Source organism: Trichosurus vulpecula, chromosome 5 (assembly GCF_011100635.1).
Source record: "Trichosurus vulpecula isolate mTriVul1 chromosome 5, mTriVul1.pri, whole genome shotgun sequence".
Taxonomy (NCBI): domain Eukaryota; kingdom Metazoa; phylum Chordata; class Mammalia; order Diprotodontia; family Phalangeridae; genus Trichosurus; species Trichosurus vulpecula.
The window spans coordinates 297,591,080-297,614,329 of record NC_050577.1 but is presented as its reverse complement, the minus strand read 5'-3'; the positions used below and the strand labels follow the sequence as shown (position 1 = coordinate 297,614,329).

Here is a 23,250-nt window from a genome sequence, read left to right as displayed (position 1 = left end):
ACCTTCCCTTGAAGAGGTTAGGACCTCTTGGACCCAGAGGCAAAGAAGGTTGAGTTCTACAGTATTTATTCGTTCATTGAACAAGCTGAGTATCTACAATATAGAAGCTAGGGCTGGGAGGAACCTTAGAAGAGGGAATGTCAGGGGGAAGCGAGGTGATGAAGTGTACTGGGTAGCGATAGAGCATTGGGCCTGGAGTCAGGAGGACCTGATTTCAAAGCCTGCCTCAGACACTTACTAGCTAGGTGACCTTAGGCAAGTCACTTAACTCTGATTGCCTCAAAAAAATAGAGGGAAATGTCAGTATTGGGAGTGAAAGAGAGCCATGACATCAGGAAGATGATGACGTGACTTTCAAATGAATTGTAATTGAGTGAGGGAGGGCTGTGCAAAGTCACCAGCCTCACTTTCTCCTCACTGGCCAGTGGCCAGATATAGATCAGGATGACTGGGCCTTAGAACAAAGAATGGCAGTGCTGGGAGGGACCTTAGGACAGAGAATGGCAGAGCTCTGAGGGAACCGAGAACCCAAAATTTCAGAGCCAGCATACGTCCAGGGCAGGATTTGAATCCAAGTCTACCCGACTCCAAGGCCAGCTCTTGATTCGATAGGCCGCATTGCCTCTCAAAGCCTTTGAGGGAATCACAGATCTCACTTATGAGGAGGCTCTGCCGAGTTCCCAGGTTTTTTTGGAATGTGCAGAATGCCATTAGCAAACAGGATCATCTGGAGGATGTCGCCATCGATATACTATGTAATACAACCATGCAAATTAATAACAGCTTTGACACAGAAGTAGCAACAGAATTTAACAAAACAAAAATTTAACAAATTCAGAAAGGGACAGGGAAGCAAACAGGATGTTTTTGCTACTGTTTTTATTATCTTAATTTTATTGAAACATTTTGTGATCCTGGACAAGTCACTGAATAGCTCTGTGCCTCAGTTTCCTCATCTGTAAAATGGAAATAATAACGGTAAAGTACTTAGCACACTGCCTGGCACATAGTAGGTGCTTAATAAATCCTTGTTCCCTTCCCTCCCCCCTTTTTTTTCCTCACTGGAATCGGCCACTTATAAACTCTAGCATGGACTTGGTGGCACTTTCCCATCCTTTCAGAGCACAGGAAGCCAAGGTCTAGCTCCTTCCATCTCTGATGCACCTTCACCGAAGACCCTTCAATCACCCTGAGGCTTATAGCACCTGTTGCCTCCTCACTCACCCAGCCGGGTTGGAAAAAGAACCAGGTCGAGTTACTAGAGTTGTTTCTATGTGTTCGGGTCCAGCTCAGAAGCCATTCTCGAAGCTTTTCCTCCCCTCAAAATTAAGTAGATAAAAAACGGTCACAGAATATTTGTGCATTCTCTGAAATCCACCTGGGGGAGGGGAGGTGCACCAAGCTGAGCACATTGAGCATGCTCATAAAGACTAGGCTTACATTGGCTAGTCCCTTCCCCACTATCTATATAGACATACACACACACACACACACAAATTCACAGCTCTATAACACCATCTTCATTTTTGCCTTTCTTTTTATATTGAAATGTTTATATCTATTGACCGTCCTTAAATTTATCTCCCCCATTATCAGCATCATCATAAGACGGTGAAATTAACAGCCCTCAAGGTTGGACATAACCCTACGTGGGGAAAAAAATGAATTTTTTGACTTCCAATCATTCCTGTTGAAAATACCGATGCCGGGTAGGATCCCAGCAAAGTATACAAGTCTGAAAAGGCTAAATGGCGATCAAGTGCTTACATCCTAATAGAAGGAGATAAGACTATTGTCCCTTCAAAATCCCACCACCTTCAAGGGTCAGAGAAGAAGCAAAGAGGGAGAAACTCAGGGCTTGGTGTGGGTTTTTGTTTCATTTTGTTCTTAGGAGAGAAAGGAAGGAATTAGGGTGAAGGAGGGAAGAACAGACCTAATTTTGTAATTGGAACATGACAGAAGATTATGCAGGTGTGTGTTTGGAAGAGGGGAGCAGGGGTCTCGTATTTACCTGAACTTGGCAAGGAAAGTATGGGGGGAAAGTAGAGAAACACAATAAAGTAAAGAAGGAACTGAGTAGATCATGAGACTAAAATATTGGGGGCATGTAAAGAGGTCAGGAGCATTCTCTCCCACTAGGAGACAGACCCCATCTCAGGGCTCACAGTGACTAAGTTCAGTCCTGAAGGAACTTGACATGTATACAGAGGGATTAGATTTTTTTTTAATCTCCTGCCCTTTATGTCCTCACCCTGCAATCCCAGGGAATACCATTTAAAGCTTAGGCATAGTTTACATCTAGGGTCTCTTCTAGAAAGATACTCAATGTATGAAGGAGATCAGGTATAGGACAGCTATTTATTTCTTCCATCACAAAAAGAATGCTAAAACTGAAAAGAATGCCTGACTTGGACCTAAAACATTGAACTGTAACCAATGACTCCTGGCATCCTCTCCCAAGAGGATGGTATATAAAAACACAAACTATTTGTGGGACTATTGAAGCACCATTTATCCTCCTCCTTGACTCTGCTTTCTCTGAGCACCTTTCTCAAGGTCTCTGTCTTCTGGCCATCCAGGGCATGGCTTGGGCTCATTCATCTATCTGGGGCCATCTTTTCTTAAGGGATATATTATGGTAGCAGGAGGAAGTACTTCCTGCTCTCAGTCACCTAGAATCTAGGTCCTAGACCTTCCAATGACTCTAGCTCTCATGAGTCCATGGAGTAGCTGCCAAGGCTTTAAGTGTTCATTTCAGGATTGAGGAAAGAAACTCAGGTCAGTCACTCAGAGAGCACATGCTCTCCCTGCCATGGACAAGCAGCTGCCACAGCTGTTGGGGAAGGGGGGAGGAGGACCCTCTCCCCCACCACGGGAAGTCCAAGAGAGAATTATCTGAGTCCTGAGCTATATATTCAGATGAAAGGAAGAAGAGAGTAAGAACAGTTGTCACTCCCTCTGAAGTCTACTGAGTGGGCAGTTCTTCCTGCTGTGTCCTGTCCTTTTTTGACACAGTCCCTTGTCATGGGGGGATGGGGGAGGTGGCACATGGGGACCAAAGAGAAGCCTCTGATTGTGTGTATTGAGGGATGCAACTGGAAAGAGGTAAGGCAAATGTGTCACTAGAAGGGACCCAGCTCCAGGGACAACACATATGGCTCCAGACTCTTCTGGCAGGCTCCAGGAAAGCTTCCCAGAGGGGAGGATCACTGTGACCAAAATAGTCACAAGCAAAACAGCCTTTAGCTATAAAGAACTGATTATGTAGGAGGATTAAAAAGAGATAAAGAAAAGATAGGACTAAGGGCTGTGTGGGGTGATCTGGGGCTGTGCAGGGTGAAGAGGGGAAGGAAAGAAGAATGGGAATAGACTTTTCCAAGTATGGACTACTAGTATTTATTTCATTCCCTTTCTTTTCTTTTTCTACCATTTTTCCTTAGAAAGAAAGAGTGGGGAGGGGGGTACAAAGAGAGGAAAAACTATAATAGGATGTGATGGGGGTAGGGAGTATTGACAAACACAGCCATCATAATTGTTAATATGAGTAGGAGGAACTCACCCACAAAATGGAGAAGGGTAGCAGACTGGATCAGAAAGCAAAGCTCAATATGTTGCTTACAAATAACATACTTTTAAAAAGATTTCCAAGAGTTAAAATGAGGGGTTGGAATTGAATCTATGATGCCTCAGCTGAAGGCAAAAAGAAACAAGGGTATCAGTTATCTCAGAAAAAGCATAGCAGAGAAACAAACAAAAAATATTGTTATGGTTAAAGGCATTATAGATACTAAAGAAATGATATCAATACTAAATTATACTCAATTATTGGCAAAGCATTAAAGTGCTTAAAGGAAAAGTTAATCAAACTACAAGGAGAAATACATAGTAAGACAATCATTATTGGGGACACAAAATGTGTCCTTTTAGACCTAGGTAAATCTAACAGAAATATAAACAAGAAGGAAGTTAAGGGCCCCAAATAGAATTTTAGAAAATTCAGATATTGTAGCTCTCTGGCAATGCCTGAATGTATATTGTAAAGAGTATATACATATATATGTGTATATATATACTTTTCTTTTCATGGAACCTTTAAAATGTGTTACAGCACAAGTACTTCATGATCAAATGCAGAAAAGTAGACATGTTAAAAATATGCTTTTTAGAATACAACACAACAAAAATTATAAGCAAAAAGGGGAATTTGAAGAAAGAGTTTTGACCTAGAGATAAGTAAGAAAGAACTGAAGAATAAGTAGGTCAGAAAGGAAATCAAAGAGACAAAAAAAAAAAAACAAAAAAAAATGAGACAATGTACTGAAACCTTGGGGATATGGACAGAGGCATCATTGGAAAATGTTCTCTCTAGACATTTTTATTAGAAAAGAGAGATAGAAGATGTGAATGAATGGAACATATAAGTAACAAACCCTTTAAAAGTCAACACATTTAAAACTTGCAAATAAACAGAAAAATAGAAATTTTCAAAATCAAAAAGGAACAAAATTTTAAAAATCTATTGAGTTAAAAAAAAGTAAAAGCTATTTTAAAAACCATTTTATTGATAAATCTATTGATAAATTTCATGCTTCTATCTCCCAGGTCATCATTCCTTATAACAAAGATTAAAAGGAAGAGAAAAAAGTTATTAAAATCAATGAAGTTTGAAAAAAATCTGACATTATATGTAATGATTCGCACCTACGGACTCAACCCCTGCCAAAGAGAAAAAGGGGGAAATGGGAGAACTTTTAAAGATCAGTAGAATATTCCAACTGTTAGCTAACTTGAGAGGAGGGAGAGAGAAAGAAGGAGGAGGGAGGAGAGGAAAAGAGAAACAAACACACAGATAGACAGGGACAGAGATGGGGGGGGGTAACAGAGAAAGAAGCCAAATTACCAAAAATAAAAAATGGAAAGGGGGAATTTACTACAGATGATGAGGAAACAACTGAAATTATTAAAGCTACTATACTTAAGCACATGCCAACAAAACCAAAAACTGAATAGCTGGAAATCTACAAAAATATAAAAAAGGTCTCTCCTTCCCAGCTTTAGCAGCCAATATTTTAATATTCTGTCCTGGAATATTGGAATATTTTTGTAGATATTCAGCTCTCTAGTTTTCAGGTTTGGTTTTTTTTTTTGTTTGTTTTTGTTTTTGTTTTTTGCTGTGCTATTATCTCCACTTTACAGTTAAGGAAATTGAGGCAGTAATGTGCCTAGGGTCAAATAGCTAGTTAAGAGTCTGAGGCCAGATTTGAACGAAGGTCATCAATGCTCCAACCACTGCACCACCTAGTTTCCTTCCTAACCCAGAGCAGTATACCGATCTAGAGCAGAAGTACACGGTGTTGTATAGGATGAGAGGAGTTGTAACACTGTTTTTAACCCCAGCCTCCAAAATAGAGAGGGAGGGGATCCTGTTGCTAGGCAGCAACACCATGGAATCTAGCTGGCCCGGAAGAATTCGCTTCCAGGATCAGACTTGACCTATGTGAGTCCAGAATCGGGCAAAACTCAGCAAGAATTATATTCAAAATAACTACAAAACATATCAACTATCTGAGAGTCAATCTACCACGATAAGCTGAGCAATATAACTACAAAAATACCCCTTTGCAGATATAAAGAAAGAGAAATAGTTGGAGAGATAATAAACACGGCAACTCTACTTAAATTAATTTACAAGTTTCGTGGCATCCCAAGCAAATTACCAAGGGGCTACTTTCTAGAATCAGACAAAATAAAATTCGTCTGGGGAACAGGGAGGCAAGCTCTCAAAGAAAATACCCAATCTATCAGTAAGCGTTTCCCTGTTATGCGCCAAGCGCGGGGACAGCGGGGGATCCAGCCCAAAATGAAGGGGTCCCTCATTCTACCAGAGGACATGGCACGCACGTGTATAAGTTCGTATAGAGCGAGTGCAGGTAGTCATGGAGGGAGGTCACTAGCAGTTGCTGAGATGGGGGAAGGCTCCGTGTAGAAATTGATGCTTGAGCTGAATGTCTTGGATTCTATGAGGCAGAATAGAGGGAAGGCATTCCAGGCGTGCAGGGGGACACAGAGGAGGGAGACGGCAGTTGGTATGTGAAGAACGGAGAGGACAATTTGGAAGGACCATAGAACGCAGGAAGGGTGTAATGGAACTGGAAAGGCAGCGCGGGACCAGGGGGCGAAGGGCCAAAAAGAAGAAATCTCTCATTTGTCCTTGAGGCAATAGGGAGCCAGAGGAGTTCATTGAGAAGGGGATAGATATGATACCTCTTCAGTTAAGTAAAATGCCTTTGGCAGCTGTGTAGGAAATAGATTGAAATGGGGAGTGATTAAAGAGGAAGAGTATTTCAATAATAATAAAGAAAGGTGAGAGGTGACGAGTAGCTGAGTGAGAGGAGAGGAGGAACTGCGTGGAGGGATGGGGTGGAGGTCCGAGCAAGAAAATGCGGCAACGGGCGGGATGGTGAGGCGGTCTGAGTGAGGATAAAGCTAAGAGACTGGAAGAGGGTGGGGGTGGGGAGCTGAGTGACAGTGAGAAGCAAGGCTGATGAGCTCGGGTTTAAACGTGTTGAGTTTGAGGTGTCCCTGGGACACTTCAAAATGGACGTCCCATAGGGAGAGGGAGAGAGGCGGAGAGAGACAGAGAGGAGAGACAGAGAGAGAGGAGAGACAGAAAGAGAGAGAAGGAGACAGAGAAACAGAGAGAGAAGAGAGACAGAGAGAGGAGACACAGAGAGAGAGACACACAGAGGACAGGAGAGGGGAGAGGGGAGACAGGAGAGAGGAGAGAGAGAGGGGGGAGGGGGTAGAGAGGGGGGGGGGGAGAGAGAGAGAGAGAGGGAGGGAGGAAACAGAATCTGGGAGTAAGATGATAATAAAGCCCATATACCCCAGAAGACCACAGAAGGAAGAAAGTGCTGGACCCCCTTCCAGGCAGGAGGCCCGCTAGCGCTGGGGTTGACAAGCCAGGTTGGACACTCTATGTTCTAGCCGCCTCCGGACCCTCGCAGGGCAGGTGCCCTGGCCTAGGACCCGCGGTAGCGCCCGGCCCCGAGATGCCTTTGACGCATCTTCCAGCCTCCGCTCCCGGCGGGAGCTGGCGGTCTAGGGGAGACGCGGGGAGGGGGGCAGCCCCTCTCCCTCCCCGCCCCCCACCCCCGCCACCGCAGGGAGGTCTGTGGGGCTTGGGGCGGGCTCCCAGATCTCGGGCCCCCAGTGGCCGCAGGACTCGAGGCCCCGCCCCTCCTCGCCCCGCCCTGGCCTAGGGCAGTTCCGATAAGGGGTAACCGATGTCACTGGGCGCGGGGGGCGGGGCCTGGGGCAAGGGGGCGGGGCGGGGCGGCTCGCGGACGCGCGTGCGTCCCGGGGAAAATGTTGCGCAGGTTCTAAAATGGAACGTCGGCGGCGGCGGCGTGAGTGAGCGCGAGGGGGTGTGTGGCCGTGACCGTGGCCGTGGCTGTGGCTCTGCGTGGTGTGGGTGCGTGTCTGTGTGCGTGTGTGCGCACCCGCCCGGGACCCCGCGCACCCTCGAGTGGCAGCAGCGCCAGCAGCAGCAGCGGCGGCGGCGGCCGCCTCCTCTCGAACCCCAGGGTTCTCTGCCCGACCGCCCCCGCCACCCTCCCGCATGGAGCTGTCTGCAATTGGGGAGCAGGTGTTCGCCGTGGAGAGTATCCGGAAGAAGCGCGTGCGCAAGGTGAGCCTGGCCAGGGGGCGGCGGCCTCCGCGTCCCACCTCTGTGCATGGCTACTCGGGGCCCGCCGCCAGTGGCGAGGCGCGGAGAGTGGGCGGCGGGCAGGGGGCGGAGGCACTCTCTCCCCCGCGGGTTTGGGGTCTCCTTTCTGCGCCTTCACGTCTCTTGCGGAGCTGGGCACTGGGAGTCAGGTGAGGGAGGCTGGACTCCCTTTGGCCGGTGATCTTGAGAGCTTCCCAAAGGCTGGCTCGGCGATCTCGGCTGGACACTCGCCTCAGTTTCCCACCTTGAAGAACTAGGATGATAAAGCGGTTATCCCGAGTGGCCAATAGAGCGCTTTGAGAATCTCAGCCCCGGAGCAAGCCCCAAGTACTCAAGTTGAGGGGTGGAACTTTGCGGGAGGAAATTAAAGTCGCTAGTCTTGCGTGCCTCCTTCCCCCCGAGTCTGCGGCAGGTGAACTTGGCCATGATTCCTGGGACACCACTTCCTCCTCTCCCCCATTGCTCCCTTCCCCATCTTTCCCCACCCCCCTCGTGTCCCAAGACCGCATGTCCCAAGACCGCGTGTTCAGACTTCCCTGGAGGATCTCAGCTCATCAGGGCCAACACTTTGGAGCTCTTCTAGGTCCTGGGACGGCCCCCAAACTCCGCCCTCTCGGAGAGACCCGGCCCCCGGGTGAAGAGGGTTGGGCCTTTCAGGTCCATTCAGAGCTGTGACCCAGGCTGGGGGGTGGGGTTGGGGATGGGGTGGAACTGGGCTCTGGTATCCTGCCCTTTGACTGCCCCAGGGCCCTGGACCGAGCTAAGCCTTCAGAGCCGGTGTAGAAGTCTCCAAGCTGCCATTCCATCCCATCCCACCCCACCCTGGCCATTCTGTCCTCTCCTTCCCGGGGTCCGGCAGGGAAATGGGCCGATTCTGATCTCAAAGCTGAGAGCATCCCTCTGGTCCTGCCTCCTGAGCTTTAGGGAGAGGGATAGCCGTGCCCAGTTCTCCAGAGTAGACAGCAAGGCAGTTAGCCATCAAGCATTCATTATTCGAGGGGGACGAAGACAGAGGCCAGCAAACCTTCGGCTCTTCATTGAGTCCGTATCAGATTCTGAGCTAACAGAGCCCCGTCTGGCGGAGGAGCCCCGAGAGGTTAAACCAAGCCAACGGTCGAACTCCATCTAGGTCCCCTAGCTCCACCTTAAAGAAGGCGGATCATCGTAATTTAGCTGTTAAGGAGACCACTGGAATTTCTGTTACCTCTCCACCCCCTTGGAGCCAGGAACTCTCCAGGTGGCCGTGGACACCTCTCTTTTCGGGCTCTATGACTTTAATTTCATGGGGAACTCCCAGCCTAGCAGTTCCCTTCACAGGAGCCACGGGCCACTCCTCAGTAACTTAGTCTTACAAAGTTACCTGGTGACTCTTGGAGCTTCGAGTGACTTGCCAAGGTCATGAAATCTATAAAGGTGGAACTGGAAGCCAGGTCTTGTGACTCAGAGGCTGGCTCACCACTATAAGCTACAGTCACTCCTTTTCTGTATGTATTAACATAAATCTTTGTTAATGTATACACACACCGTGTAGTAACTAGATTTGGATCTGGGTTCAAATCCTGGCTCAGCGATTTATTTCCTAGGTGACCTTGGGCAAATCACTTAATCTCTTTGGGACTCAGTTTCCTCATCTGTAGAAATGAAGGGGGTTGGATTAAATGGCGTCCGAGGTTACTCCTAGCCCGAGAGCTCGGACTTGACCTCAGTTTCCCCATCTGTGAAATGAGAGAATTGGACTAGATGGTCCCTTGCAGCTCCAGTGAATAGACCACTTCCCTTACAGAGAACTCATGGCCATCTACAAGCGTGACTATAGTCACATTTTAGAGATGAGAAAACTGAGGCGTCCCCAGGAGTTAAGTGATTCCTAGACTCAGCTACTGAATGGAGCCCTTCAGGGGCCAAGCCCCGGCTCTTTCCATCACTGCCTCTTGTACAGGAATGGGGGATTGAGACCCAGACCACAGGTGGGGCCCCCTAAAGTTCTAGCCCCCAGCTTCTCCACCCATCACTTCCCCAAGAGCCGAGTTTGGTGCTAATGGGATCAGGGGAGGGGACATCGCCCAAGAAGGAGTTGTCTTCTGTTAGAACTTCAAAAAAATGAAAGTTTTTACAAATAGTTTTGGAGGAGCTGGAGAATGGATACTTTCATCCCAAGGCTCTTTCCTGGCCTGGGGAAGCTTAGGGTGGCCCAGGGCAACACTGGGGGCGGGTGTGGGAGTCCTTGGGCTGCTCAGGCCAGAGCTGGAGGAGCTCCCTGCCCTCTACAGGCTGGTCCAGTGATGGTGTGCTGACCCTCTGGGCACTGTTGATCCGGGAGCCTGGGTCCAGCCCTCTCTCAGCCCCACCCATTGGACCCATTTGGCCAAGGACGAGTGGCTCCGATTTAGGGCTCACCGTGTGTTCTCTCTGCCCCCCGCTCCTGTCTCTCTCTCTCTCTCTCTCTCTCTTTTCCCAGGGTAAAGTGGAATACTTGGTCAAGTGGAAAGGATGGCCCCCAAAGTAAGACTTGTTTGTGTGTTTGTCTGTCCATCCGTCTGTCTGTCGAAGTAACAATACCAGCCCCGCCCCAGACTGAGCCCTGGCCGCCAAGGACTCCCCTCCACCCCCCACTTCTTCCCTTCCCCTCCCTGCCTCTTATATATGCATCACCCGGCTCACTGCAAAGCCCTACGGGTACAAAGAGGAAGAAGACGTAGGCCTGCCCTCGGAGAGCTGCCGGTCTAGTCCGGCTGGCACACAGATATGAGCAGGATCCAAGTAGAGATCCCAGAATGCTTCCTGGAGGGGTTGGGCCCTTCACAACAGGAATAACACTCCCGTAGCGCTTTACAATTTACAAAGTGGTTTACAAATATTAGCTCATTTGATCCTTTCAACAGCCCTGGGAGGCATCACCCCCATCTTACAGAGGAAGAAAATTGAGGAAAACAGAAGTTAGGCAGCCTGCCTAGGGTTACAGCTAGGAATCGTCCAAAGCAGGATTTGAACTCAGGTCTTCCCGACAACAACATTCTTGAAGAAAGAGGATTTTGACAGGCAATTTTAAAGGGTTTTTAAAATTGATTTCTTTAGTTCGTGCATCCTTTTTATTTCCCACCACATCCCTGCCCCAAAGAACTAGGTGGTTCAGTGGATAGTTGGGAAACCCATGTTCAAATTCAGCCTCAGACACTTAGTAGCTGCATGTCCCTGGGAAAGTCACTGTTTGCCTCAGTTTCCTCAGCCATAAAACGGGGATAATGGTAGGACCTCCCTCCTGGGGCAAGATCTTATTTGTAAAGTGCCTAGAACAGAGTAGTTGCTTAATAAATGTTAATTCTCTTCCATTTCCCACTTTCCCCTATAAAGAGCCAAATCCTGTGTAAAAAATAAGAAGAGAAAGGAAAAAAGGTAATTCTGCAAAAACTATCCAACACACTATCTGGAGCTGACAGGATATGCCCCCCGACCCCCACCTCTGCAAAGTCCTTCTATTCTTGTAACCAGGAGATGGCAAGCCCTTCCCACTCAACCCATCCCAGCATCTCATTTAGTAAATGTTTATTAAGTGTATACCATGCTCTGGAGAGCTAGCATAGGTCAGGAAGATCTGGGTTCAAATTCCGCATGTGACCCATCCTGGCTGTGTGACCCTGGAGAAGTCACTGAACTTTTCGCCGCCCCCAGGCAATTCACCAGGACTGTAAGTTGAGAGGAAGGCACCAGCCTGCATTGGTAGAGGGAGGTTCTGCTTCCGGGGGTTAGTTCCCTATGCCACATGATTACGTGTCCAGCCCCTACACTCAGGCATCCGGCCCAAGCCTCTCATTTTACAGAGGAAGAAAATGAGACTGGGCAAGTAAAATGATTTGTCCAAGGTCACACATCCTTCACAGTCAGTGTAAGACAGGGGGTTTCCCTGTTCCTGCCCGGAGCTGTCTAATCCCTACGAAGATAAATGACTTCATGGTATAAACGCTTCCTTGGGGAAGGGCCAGAGTTCCAGTGTGGCCACAGCTAAGTAAACACAAAGTTTATACAAAGTAGTTTCCAGGGGAAAGGAGTGGTAGCAAGCAGCTAGAGGCGGGGTGAGGAAAATGGGTTTCTCTCCTCCCCCCAGTGCCTCCCTCTCTCCCCTACCCCCTCTCCATTTGCTTGCCCTGGTCCTCTTTGAGGTCTGGGCTGCCCAGGCTACAGGACTCGGGGACCAGAAAGCTTGGAGGAGGAGCTGGCACACAGGAAACAGTTATTCCAAACAGTTCCTTTGGAGAGAGAGCAGAAACTTCCCTTGGACCTGCCCCGCCTTGCCCAGGGCAGGGACTGGGTGGCCTGGGCTTCCAGGAGGGCCCAGAGGAGGACACCCAGGCAGGCATTTATTAATCACCTACTATGTGCCAGGCTTGCAGCTAGGTGGTGCTGTAGGGGAATAGAGCACCAGACCTGAAGTCAGGAAGACTCATCTTCCTGAATTCAAATGTGGCCTCAGACACTTACTAGTTGGGTGACCCTGGGCAAGTCACTTTACCTTGTCTGCTTCAGTTTCCTCATCTGTAAGATGAGAAAGAAATGGCAAACCATTCCAGTATCTCTGCCAAGAAAGCCCGAAATGGGGTTCCAAAGAGTTGGACACCGCTAAACAACAGTCTCTGTCAAGTACTGGAGTTACAAAAGCCAGACTCTGCCCTCAGGGAGCCCACCTGACCTCATGGGATTTTTTGAAAAGTTTTATTTTTGTGTTTGTGCCAGTCATTTCCAGGTAGGACCCCCCTTCTCTCCACCCCTCCCCCCACTTTCATGAATCTTCCCTTGTGAGAGAAGCCGGGAAAACCCAATCTGGGGGCCCCATCTAACATCCCATCACCTTTCCAAAGGGGCATGCACTGTAGGGCTGGAAGGGACCTTAGAGATAGTCTAATACAGCCTGTCCCATCTTACAGAGAAGGAGACTGAGGCCGAGAGGTAGAAGCTGCTTGTCCAAGCTCATGCGGATAGTGAGCAGCAGCATGGGGATTCAAACTCAGGTCTTTTGACTCTGAGTCCAGTGTTTCTTTCCAGTCCATCAGCTCCAGTAGAATGTAAACTCCCTGAAAGGGGGGACTATTTTTCCATTGCTTCTGTATCCCCAGCAACCTAGAACATAGTAAGTGCTTAATAAATGTATGTTGGATTGGATTGCTTTCTATCAAAGCCCATCTTTGCTAGGCTTGTCTTATCTTGTCTTTTCTTGGCTCCCAGACAGCTGGAGCCCCTACAGTAAGGAAAATTGTGTTGCTGAAGCAGGGAAGGAGAGATTAAGCATTTATTAAGCACTTACTGTGTGCTTAGGTCCGGGGGCACTAACAAGTACTGAGTGGTATCAAACTCAAATAAAACCAGCTGCACATACACTTAGAAAACCACAAACTAACATTACCTATGCTTTGTTATATTTTTATCCATTTTGTTAAACATTTTCTAATGACATCCAATGACACAGCTGGGGAGTTTTGGTAGAGGCAAGTTTGATACCTTTGCTGATGGAAATGAACAGGATCCATGATAAAGATTTCCGAGGAGAAAAGGGAAGGGGACAGGCACTTCTAAGGCTTTACTGTGTGCCAGGTACTTTGCTAAGCGCTTTACAAATATTCTTTCATTGATCCTCACGACAACCCCAGGAGGTAGATGCGGTTATGATTCCCATTTTACAATTAAGGAAACTGAGGCAGAAAGCAGTTCAGTGCCCAGGATCACACAGCTAGTACATGTCTGAGGCAGAAGTTGAAGTTAGGACTTCCAGACGCCAGGCTGAGCACTCTGTGCATCGTGGCGCCCCTAGCTGCCATTAGACGAACTCTGTCCTTTTTCCTGGAAATCCTGGAAGAGAACTGTCCAGCAGGGCAGCAGCCACAGGTGCCTGTCCTGGATTGGTGATTCTGAATTGGGGGGACCTTTCCTGGCCCTCAGGACCAGAAGGGGACAAGGACTCTCTCGAGAGGTGACAGCATCAAGGGTGGAGGTTCTGGAGGGGCCCCAGGGTGGGCGAGCCCCCATCCCACATTCCAGGCTGGAGGGCATTCCCCTCTCCTCGTTGAGATGTGGCTGCCCCAGGAGCCTGTCCTGAGCGAGCCCTGGCCAGCTGTCTGTGTATATGCCCAGCACTTTTCCAGCAGCCAGAGAGCAGGAAGGCAGGATCTCCTGGGCTGCAGGTCCTGACCCTCAGTGGAAAGCACCCTTCATTTAGAGTTAGTAGACCTGGGCTCGGAGCTGGGCTTGTGACTTGCTACCTGTGTGATGTCAATTCCCCCCCTCCTCAGTCTCCTTGGAATTCAGTGGCCTCTGAGGTCTTTCTAGCTCTAAATCTAGGCTCCCACAATCCCTCTGAATATGGAAGAAGCAGCACTTGGGCTTGTCCTTGAATGATTTTAACAAGTGGAGGATCAGGCCACAAGGTACAGAAGGCACTCCAGTGTCAATGATATAATCAGTTAACCAATAAATTAATTAAATAGCTAAAAAAAATAAGAAGGCACTCCAGGTGTAGGGCACCTCAGTGACAAAGTCCCTGAGGTGGGAAAGTGAAGGCAAGAGTTGAGGGACAGAGCACAAACATGGAAACATGGATTAATTAACCCTCTGCCAGGATGGTGAAGGTCCTCGAAACTCTTCACCTGAAGAAGGGGGTACTTGGAGGGCCGGGGATGGGGAGGGGCATGATCTCCATCTTCCAGTACTGACGAACAGTCATTCAGGAGAGAGCCTCATTTGATCCCTCAGGGCAGATCTAGGACCCCTGGGAGGAAGCTGCAGGAAGCAGATTTAGGTTCATTATAATGGGCCTGAATCTGTTCTCCATTTCCCAGCCAGGTTTCCAACAATGAGAACTGTCCCAAAGTGGGATAGGGCACCTCATAAGGCCCCCTGCTACTGACCATCTTCAAGTAACGGCTAGATGACCACTTATCAGTGAAGGCAGAGCAGGCATTTCTTTGAGGTACAAGCTGGACTAGATGACCTCCAAGGTCCCTCCGGAGCATGTGAAGGGAAGCTAGAAAGCTGGGGCGGGGTGGGGGGGGGGGGAGTCATTTTGTGCAGGGCCTTGAATGCCAGGATAAGAAGTTTGGACTTCATGGCAGGATGTTGGGTCTAGAGCTGGAAGAGACCTTAGAAGGTATCTAGGCTAAGCCACTAACTTTGCAGATGAGGAAACTGAGGCCCAGATTGGGGAAAGGAGCTTCCCTGGGGATGACATAGTAAGGGAGGGTCAGAGGTGGCCCTTCCAAAGGGTAGGCTGCAGGGCTCTCTCCCATCCTGCTGAGCTGAGCTCGTTGTAAGGGGACGTGGGCGCAGTAGAAAGCTAGCCAGAAGTCTGGCTCCGCTATCCCGGGTCTGACCAGATCAGTTAGTGAATGTCTCTGCCCTTTCACCCTCGGCAGCATAAAGGGATGGGTCTCAATGCCCCCACCCCACCCCACCCCCGCTCCAAGAGTGCTGACAGCGCCTCTGTCCTGTCCCCATCAAGCGCCCCCCCCATGGGGGAGGGGCTGAGGCTGCACTGAGTGTGCCCTCCTCCCCCCTCCTGTTAGCTGGCATGAGTGCCAGGCTAGGCTCTGAGTCAGCTCCCTAGCATGCTTGTTTACAAGTTCCTTCCAGAGGTGGGGAGGGGGAGAAGGAGGAGCCCGGAGGGAGCCCAGGTCACATGGCCTGCTGTTTTCCGGCTGCTCAGCTTCTCCCACGCCCTCCATCACAGAGCCTGATGCAGCCTCCCCCCACCCCGTCCCATCTCCCTACTCAGATCTGTCAAACCGCCAGGTGATGCCCCATAGGATTTCATGCTTTGTCTGTGTTCAGGAGGCTGCCCCCTGCCCACCATGCTCCAGAGGGGTTCTGACCTGCAGAGCCATTAGAACATGGGATATCAGATCTGGGAGAGCCATTAGAATATAGGATGTCACAGGTAGGAGAGGCTTTGGAACATGGGATGTCAGATCTGGGAGAAGCTTTAGGACATGAGATGTCAGACCTGGGAGAAGCTTTGGAACATGGGATATCAGATCTGGAAGAAGCTTTGGAACATGGGATGTCAGATCTGGGAGAGCCATTAGAATATGGGATGGAAGACCTGGGAGAAGCTTTGGAACATGGGATATCAGATCTGGGAGAAGCTTTGGAACATGGGATGTCAGATCTGGGAGAAGCTTTTGGATATGGGATGTCAGACCTGTGAGAAGCTTTGGAACAGGGGATGTCAGATCTGGGAGAAGCTTTGGAACATGTAATGTCAGATCTGGGAGAGCCATTAGAATATGGGATGAAAGACCTGGGAGAAGCTTTGGAACAGGGGATATCAGATCTGGGAGAAGCTTTTGGACTTGGGATGTCAGACCTGGGAGAAGCTTTGGAACAGGGGATGTCAGATCTGGGAGAAGCTTTGGAACATGTAATGTCAGATCTGGGAGAGCCATTAGAATATGGGATGGAAGACCTGGGAGAAGCTTTGGAACATGGGATATCAGATCTGGGAGAAGCTTTTGGACATGGGATGTCAGACCTGGGAGAAGCTTTTGGACTTGGGATGTCAGACCTGGGAGAAGCTTTGGAACATGGAATGTCAGACCTGGGAGAAGCTTTAGGACATGGGATGGAAGACCTGGGAGAAGTTTTGGAACATGGGATGTCAGACCTGGGAGAGGCTTTGGAACATGAGATATTAAAGTTGGGGGGGGGGGCCTTAGAACAGGGTATGTCTAAGCTGAGAGGCCTTAGAGATTATCTCGTCCAGCTTCCTTATTTTATAGCTGGAGGAACTGAGGCCCAGGGAGAAAAAGTAACTCACCCACAGTCACCCAGGAAGTCCCTGGCAGAGTCCACACTTGCAGTCGGGTGCTCAGTGGTCTTTTCTCTACTCCCAGTGGCCTCCCCATCCCCCTCCTGCAAGTCACTGGATAACCAGCCCCACCACCACCACCACCTCCTCATAGAGAGCTCAGTCAATGTTTTGCTGAGTTGCTGGCCAGTCTCACCAATTCCTCCCCTTCCTGGCCCATTCCCCACATCCCCCAAAGGGAGCACAAAGTTATGAAGCACATAGGATGTGCCTGGCACCGTGCTAAGTGCTTTACAAATATGATCCCGTTTGATCCTCACCCCCACCAAAGAAAAGACCCCCCCCGGGGGGGGGGAGGCCAAGGGCATGGATGAAAGGCTGGGGGGGAGGTGAGAGAATCCAGGCCTCCACAGCTGACTCATCCTGCTTGTTTCAGCCCGTCCCCTCCTCTGCAGAACTTGGAAAAAGTTAATATTTTCTGCCGGAGTTAACCTTTGGGCAACTCATGGGCCCTCTGGGCCTATGTTCCTCCTCTGCAAAAGGGCTGGATGACTAGATAATCCCTGAGGACTTCGCCCCCTCCCCAGCTTTGACATCTCCTATTCTAAGGCCCCTCCCAGCTCTGACATCCCCTGTTCTAAGCTCCCTCTCAGCTCTGACATTCCCTGTTCTAAGGCCCCTCCCAGCTCTGACATGTCCTGTTCTAAGCTCCCTCTCAGCTCTGACATTCCCTGTTCTAAGGCCCCTCCCAGCTCTGACATGTCCTGTTCTAAAGCTTCCTCCCAATCCTGACACTCCCTATTCTAAGCTCCCTTCCCGCTCTGACATCCCCTGTTTTGAGGCCTTTCCTGGCCCGACATTCTGCAGGAAGCCAGTCCAGATCAGGATCCTAGGTGTCCCCCCCCCCCATCTTCTCCCAGATAGCATCTTCCCAGCCCCCAATATGTTTTAAGATTGCCTTGTACAAAAGAGGAAAGAGGCTGAGGAAGTCACCTCCCTCCCTAGGCATGCATCTCCATATCTATGAACTGAGAGAATTGGGCTAGATGGCCTCTGGGGTCCTTTTTACCTCTGTCCTGGCTTGATTCTGAGGAGCAATGTGGTATGGGGCAGGGCATAATGTACCTGGACCCAGGACGACCTGACTTCAAATCCTGCCTCAGACCCTTCCCTTCTGTGGGAACATGAACAAATCACCTTAACTCTCTGAGCCTCAGTTTGCGCATCTGTACAGTGGGCACATACCTAGAGTACCTACCTCTGAGGGTTGTAGTGACTTGCAGATAACGTTTGTCGAGTGCATTGCAGACTTGGAATCACAGCCACAAGAACAGGTGCTCAGGTGCTCGTGTTTCTAAAGTTCAGGAAGGTTTATAAAGCTCTTTAAAAAATCTTATTGACTGCGTGTTTTTCATCAGTTCCATTTCGCAGCCCCTCCTAGAGAGGCAGCCCAGATAAGAAAGAAGATTAAAGGTTAAAAAACACAAACCAACCCCCCCCAAAACTAACATCAAAATTCTGACTTTTGAAATTTTACAAAAATTCCTGAAAACAAACGTGCAGCCGAACAAAACCAATTCCCATATCGTCCATCTCCAAGACCGCGTCTCCTTGTGCCCCAAGGCCCATCCCTGGATCAGGGATGGCCAGAAGGGGTCCTCATTTGTCCTCAGGATCAGGGCTGTCACTGTCCAGCAAGTTATAGGCTGTCACAAAGCACCCACCGAGGCACAGAGTGTATGTATCATGAGCTCTCTTACAGAAGAGGAAACTCGAGTCACAAAGCTAGGAATTGTCACAACTGCATTTCAAACCGGGTCCTTCCCAGTCCAGACCCAAAGCTTTCTCCACTTCCTCATGCAAGAGGAAGGTTCATTCAACCAGCAGGTGTTGAATGACTTACCTGGGAGAGGCCCCAGGCTCCCTGTGGTAGGAAATAGTGGGAGAAATGCTATTTTTGGCCGATAGGGAGCCTGCTGGTGGGGGTGGGCTTGTAACTGTGATTCAGGAAAGAATGTGGAAAAGGTGTGAGAGGGACCAAGTAGGAGGGGCCTGAGAACAGGGGATGGCAGGGGTGGGAGGGGCCTGAGAACAGGGGATGGCAGGGGTAGGAGGGGCCTGAGAACAGGGGATGGCAGGGGTAGGAGGGGCCTGAGAACAGGGGATGGCAGGGCTGGGAGGGGCCTGAGAACAGGGGATGGCAGGGCTGGGAGGGGCCTGAGAACAGGGGATGGCAGGGCTGGGAGGGGCCTGAGAACAGGGGATGGCAGGGCTGGGAGGGGCCTGAGAACAGGGGATGGCAGGGCTGGGAGGGGCCTGAGAATAGGGGATGGAAGGGCTGGGAGGGACCTTAATTATCACTTACACTAACCCCTTCTTTTTTAAGGGTGAAGACATTAAAACCCAAAGGGACCAAACTGACTTGCCCAGGATTCTCTACCCAGTATTAACCCTCAGGAACCTTCCAGTCTAGCATAAGGCTTTGACACACTCCATGAGCAATCTTGATACAAACATAGGCCATGCTAAGTAGCACAGGCGGGCTGTGAGTGTTATGAGATCTCTCCCAGCCTGGAGGCTTCACGGAGGAGTCAGATTTCCAGGGAGCCTTGAAGGCTGCTGCATGAACCATTGTCAAACCTCATGCTCAGGCAGGAGAGAAGGAAAGAGCAGGGAGGGGGTGCCCCAGGGGGGTAAGAAGGTGTCTCTGGGCAGGGAAGGCAGGAGAGCAGAGCCATGCCCACCGTGGCCAGGGTGTTCCCTTCCCCAGAGTGGCCTCCTCTTGATGCCACTGACCAGGGTCACCTTTCATATCTTTCCCCAGGTACAGCACGTGGGAGCCAGAGGAGCACATCCTGGACCCCCGCCTTGTCATGGCGTATGAGGAGAAGTAAGTGGGCCCTTTGTTTTCCCTGCTGGTAGGGGAGGGGGCCCATGCCACTGTTCCCGAGCATTTCCTGAGCCTCTGTCCTTATGCTCAGCCTGAGAGTACAGAGGGGCCCCAGGCAAGGTTCCTGCTCTCATCAAGCCCACAGAGGAATCATTTCTGCCAGCATTTATGAAGCACCTACTATGTGCCAAGCCCTGGGGATACTGAGGTGAAAAATGGCAGGGGATCTGCCCTTTGTGGGGAGTCCATGCAACATGGGCCCAGGCGTGGGCAACGGAGGGACAGAAAAGGTCAGGGACAACTGAGGGTTAGGGTGGAATCCAGGCAGGCTTCATGGAGGAGTTGGCATCCAAGTGGGACTGTAAAGAAAGGTCATGATTTCAGCAGATTTGGAAAGAAGAGAGTGCTTCAGTCTTGTTGGGCATACAGCTCATGCCTATGAAAATATGAGCAGCAGAACAAGGGGTATCCGATTGAGGGCCAACCAGTGACCCAAGCAACTTGTGCCTATCCTGGGGAGCACTCTGCCTTCCTATTTCCTGTAAATTTGCCTCAGTTTACCTGTATAGACTAAGGCAGGAATATTCTTATATCAGTGAGAGATCATTCCACTACCACTCCCAACCCCCTGTAGGGGAATGAGCACTTGCTTGGGAGTCAGGAGACTCGAGTTCAGGTTCTGACAGAACCTGAGGACATCCCTGCCCTCAAGCAGCTTAGAGTCATCTACCTAGAGATGATCCCTATGGGTGCTGTTTCCCAGATCCCTGACCCATTATTCTGCATTGGTCCAGACCCCTAGGGTCCCTGTGCCTGAATTTTCCTGCAGAGGAAAGTGATATAAACACAATAAGTTTTTGGTTGTTTTTTTTTTTTAAGTCATGGTTGTGGTAAATAGTTCCTAGAATATTGTGATCTTTAAAGGCAAGAAGCACCAGTCTGAGAGTAATGAAACTCAGGCTCCAGTTCAGTCTGGATGCATGACTTGGGCTGGCTGCTTCTTCCCTGGGCCTGGGTCTTTTTGTGTGTAAAATGGGGAGATTGGACTACTTGACCTCTAAGGTCCCTCCTAGCTCACAGATGTATAAGTTGTCAGAGCTGGAGAGGACTTAGAGCTGAGGTCCGAGCAGGGAGAAGTCACAGAGCAGAAGCTGTTGTGTGGAATTTGGAGTCATAGAACCTCAGTTCAAGTCTGAAAACTCTCTTACTCCCACCTGGTCAAGTCCCATGACTTCTCTGGGTCTCAGTTTCCCTCTCTGCAAAAGGAGGGAGGTAGATAGATCATCCCTAAGGTCTCAGTTCAAAAGCTAGAGTCCTATGGCTTGGTCCTACTCTGTCATCCAGAAGGGGAAACTGAGGAAGCCCAGGGAGCTGAAGTCCCAGGCCTATAACGCCAAGGTAGGCAGGGGCCATCTCAGGGGTAGGAATCCCTCTCTGACCTCCAGCAAGGGAGGATTCCCTCCAGCTGGCTCAGTGGCCCATCTCTGATGGGGGAACTCAGAACATTAGGGTGTTCTATGTTACTGAAGTCAGCTTCCCTGACGCTTTTATGACCTTGGCCTTGGCCTCACCCTGCTTGTGGCTAAGTAGCCAGGACACACAGGAGCAAAGGGGAAAGAGTCTATATCTGTAGTCCTGGTTAGGGCCCTGACCTTGGCCAAGCTTGTACCCCCTCGTCTCCCCCTTTGTAGAAGGACTCCAGCCTGAATAAGGTTATGGACAAGCATTGGGAAGCTTTTGCCGTCCCTGGGGCTACAGAGACCCAAGGAGACAGTCTGCCCTCAGGAGCTTCCAGTCATGCCACTGAGGGTGAACTTTCCCACCTCTTAGATTGCCTTGGTCTAGACACCCCCTGTCCCTGTGCCTTGGCTTCCCGGCAAACCTGTCAATTGACCTTTTTTTTTTTAAGCTATGTTCACCTTGGCCTTTCACTTGAAGAGAACAAAGTATCATTCTCTTCCGTTCACAAACATTTGCCCAGCACCGTGCTAGGATAGGCACCGTACGGAGACCAGGAAAGGAGGATGGAACGGGATGGAGACTGGCCACACACACACACACACACACACACACACACACACACACATATGCGTGTGCACTTGTGCACACATATACTGACGTACTTATACGCTTACACATGCTCACATACACGTATATATACCCTCATTCACTTATACATACACACGTTCTCATACACACACATATACTCATTCACTCATACACACACACATGTATTCATTCATTCACACATACACACGTTCTCACACACACACACACACACACACACACACACACACACACATACTCAGAGGCCAGGAGGGCAGACAGACGGTCCCCAGATGTTCACAAGGGGGCCTCATCTGCAGCAGATGGTCCAGAAAATGTGGTATAAATCAAATCTGATGTTCCATTGCCTTGTAGTTTAACAGAGTCTTTTATTTCCATTTCTAACTCATTTTCACATTACTTTATATTATTTTAATTGGTATCTTTTGGTTTCATGTCACCTTTATTTCTCAATTCTTCTCCCATAGAAAACCATCCCCAGTGACAGGGGATACAAAAGACAATGAGGAAGGGAAAATAGCTCAGGGAAACTCGCTGAAGCATTGCTTGAGTGGCGTATGCCATGTTCTGCATCCATAGACCCCCACCTCTGCAAAGAAGGGAAGGGAGGCCATTTTCTCTTTCGCTCTTTGGGGCCAAGCCTGGCCATTGTAAGCACACAGCATGTTGGGCCAGTTTTCAGCAGAGAGTCTGTTTCTGGATCCCCTCCACCCCACCCCCAGCCTCTCTGCCAAGCTATCGATGTCCCATTAAAAATAACATGAACAAAGAAACCTAGGGCATCCTGGAGGTGAGGGGGCTGCCCCTTTTGGGGAAATGTTCTTTTTATGTCTGAGTTTAGACCTCCTTGATTTGGCTCATTTAAAACCTAGATGAAGGCTCTCCTGAGGCCCCCATCCAGGTGATCAGGCAGTATATTCTTCCCAGGTGGAAAGCAAGGCCCAAGAGAAACCTGCAAAGAAGGGAAGACTCCCTGGAGGAAGCAGCATGTTGGGATCAGAGGTCTGAGAGGGCCCTCAAACGACTCCTTCATCTTATAGGGGAGGAAACGGGCTTCCCTGAAGGCGCGAGTGATTCGCCTGAAGTCACACAGGGAGGAACTGGCAGGCCCAGGTTTTGAACCTGACTCATAGATTTGCCGTGATGTCCCTTTTTACAATAGGAGCGAAGGATCAGAGCTGGGGGAGACCTGAGAGGCGATTTTACAGATGAGGAAACTGAGACCCAGGGCCACACAGGCAGGAGGCTAGGACTGAATCTGGAAGGGCCCTAAGAGGCCCCTCCCTGTACAGAGGAGGAAACTGGCCCAGACAGTTCAAGAGTCGAGATTTGAACCCAGGCCCTCTGACGCCAAACCCAGAATTCTTTCTGCTGCTGCCTGGCCTTCACTGAGCTAAGCCTCAAAGGAAATGAGGGCTTCTGGCTGATGGGAGTGGGGGCAGTGCTGGGGACACAGATCTGGGCTCAGCCCTGGATTCCAAGCCGCGATACACATACACACACTCTCACACTCACACACATTCACACACACATAACTCTTACACTCATGTACAAAATATACACTCACACAACACACGTATACACATTCATACTCTTGCACTCACACTTGGACGGACACACACACATATACACTCATATGCACTCACATACACAATCACATACAACACACACAATATTGACTCACACAATACCTCATACTCACACATAATACACATTCACACACTAATACACACTGACACACCAACATAATACACGTACTCAAACATCGTCACCCAC

General features: G+C 49.6%; 1 protein-coding gene across 1 annotated transcript in view; it reads left to right on the top strand.

Moving 5' to 3' along the window:
• The first annotated feature begins 7,377 nt into the window (after positions 1 to 7,377).
• Positions 7,378 to 23,250, top strand: part of CBX7 (chromobox 7) — a 28,979-nt gene continuing 13,106 nt past the window's right edge. Inside the window, exons 1-3 of the mRNA XM_036762131.1 lie at positions 7,378 to 7,690; positions 10,188 to 10,231; positions 19,342 to 19,407. Coding sequence (XP_036618026.1) covers positions 7,622 to 7,690; positions 10,188 to 10,231; positions 19,342 to 19,407 — 179 coding nt within the window. The 5' untranslated portion in view covers positions 7,378 to 7,621. The remainder of the gene's footprint in view (positions 7,691 to 10,187; positions 10,232 to 19,341; positions 19,408 to 23,250) is intronic.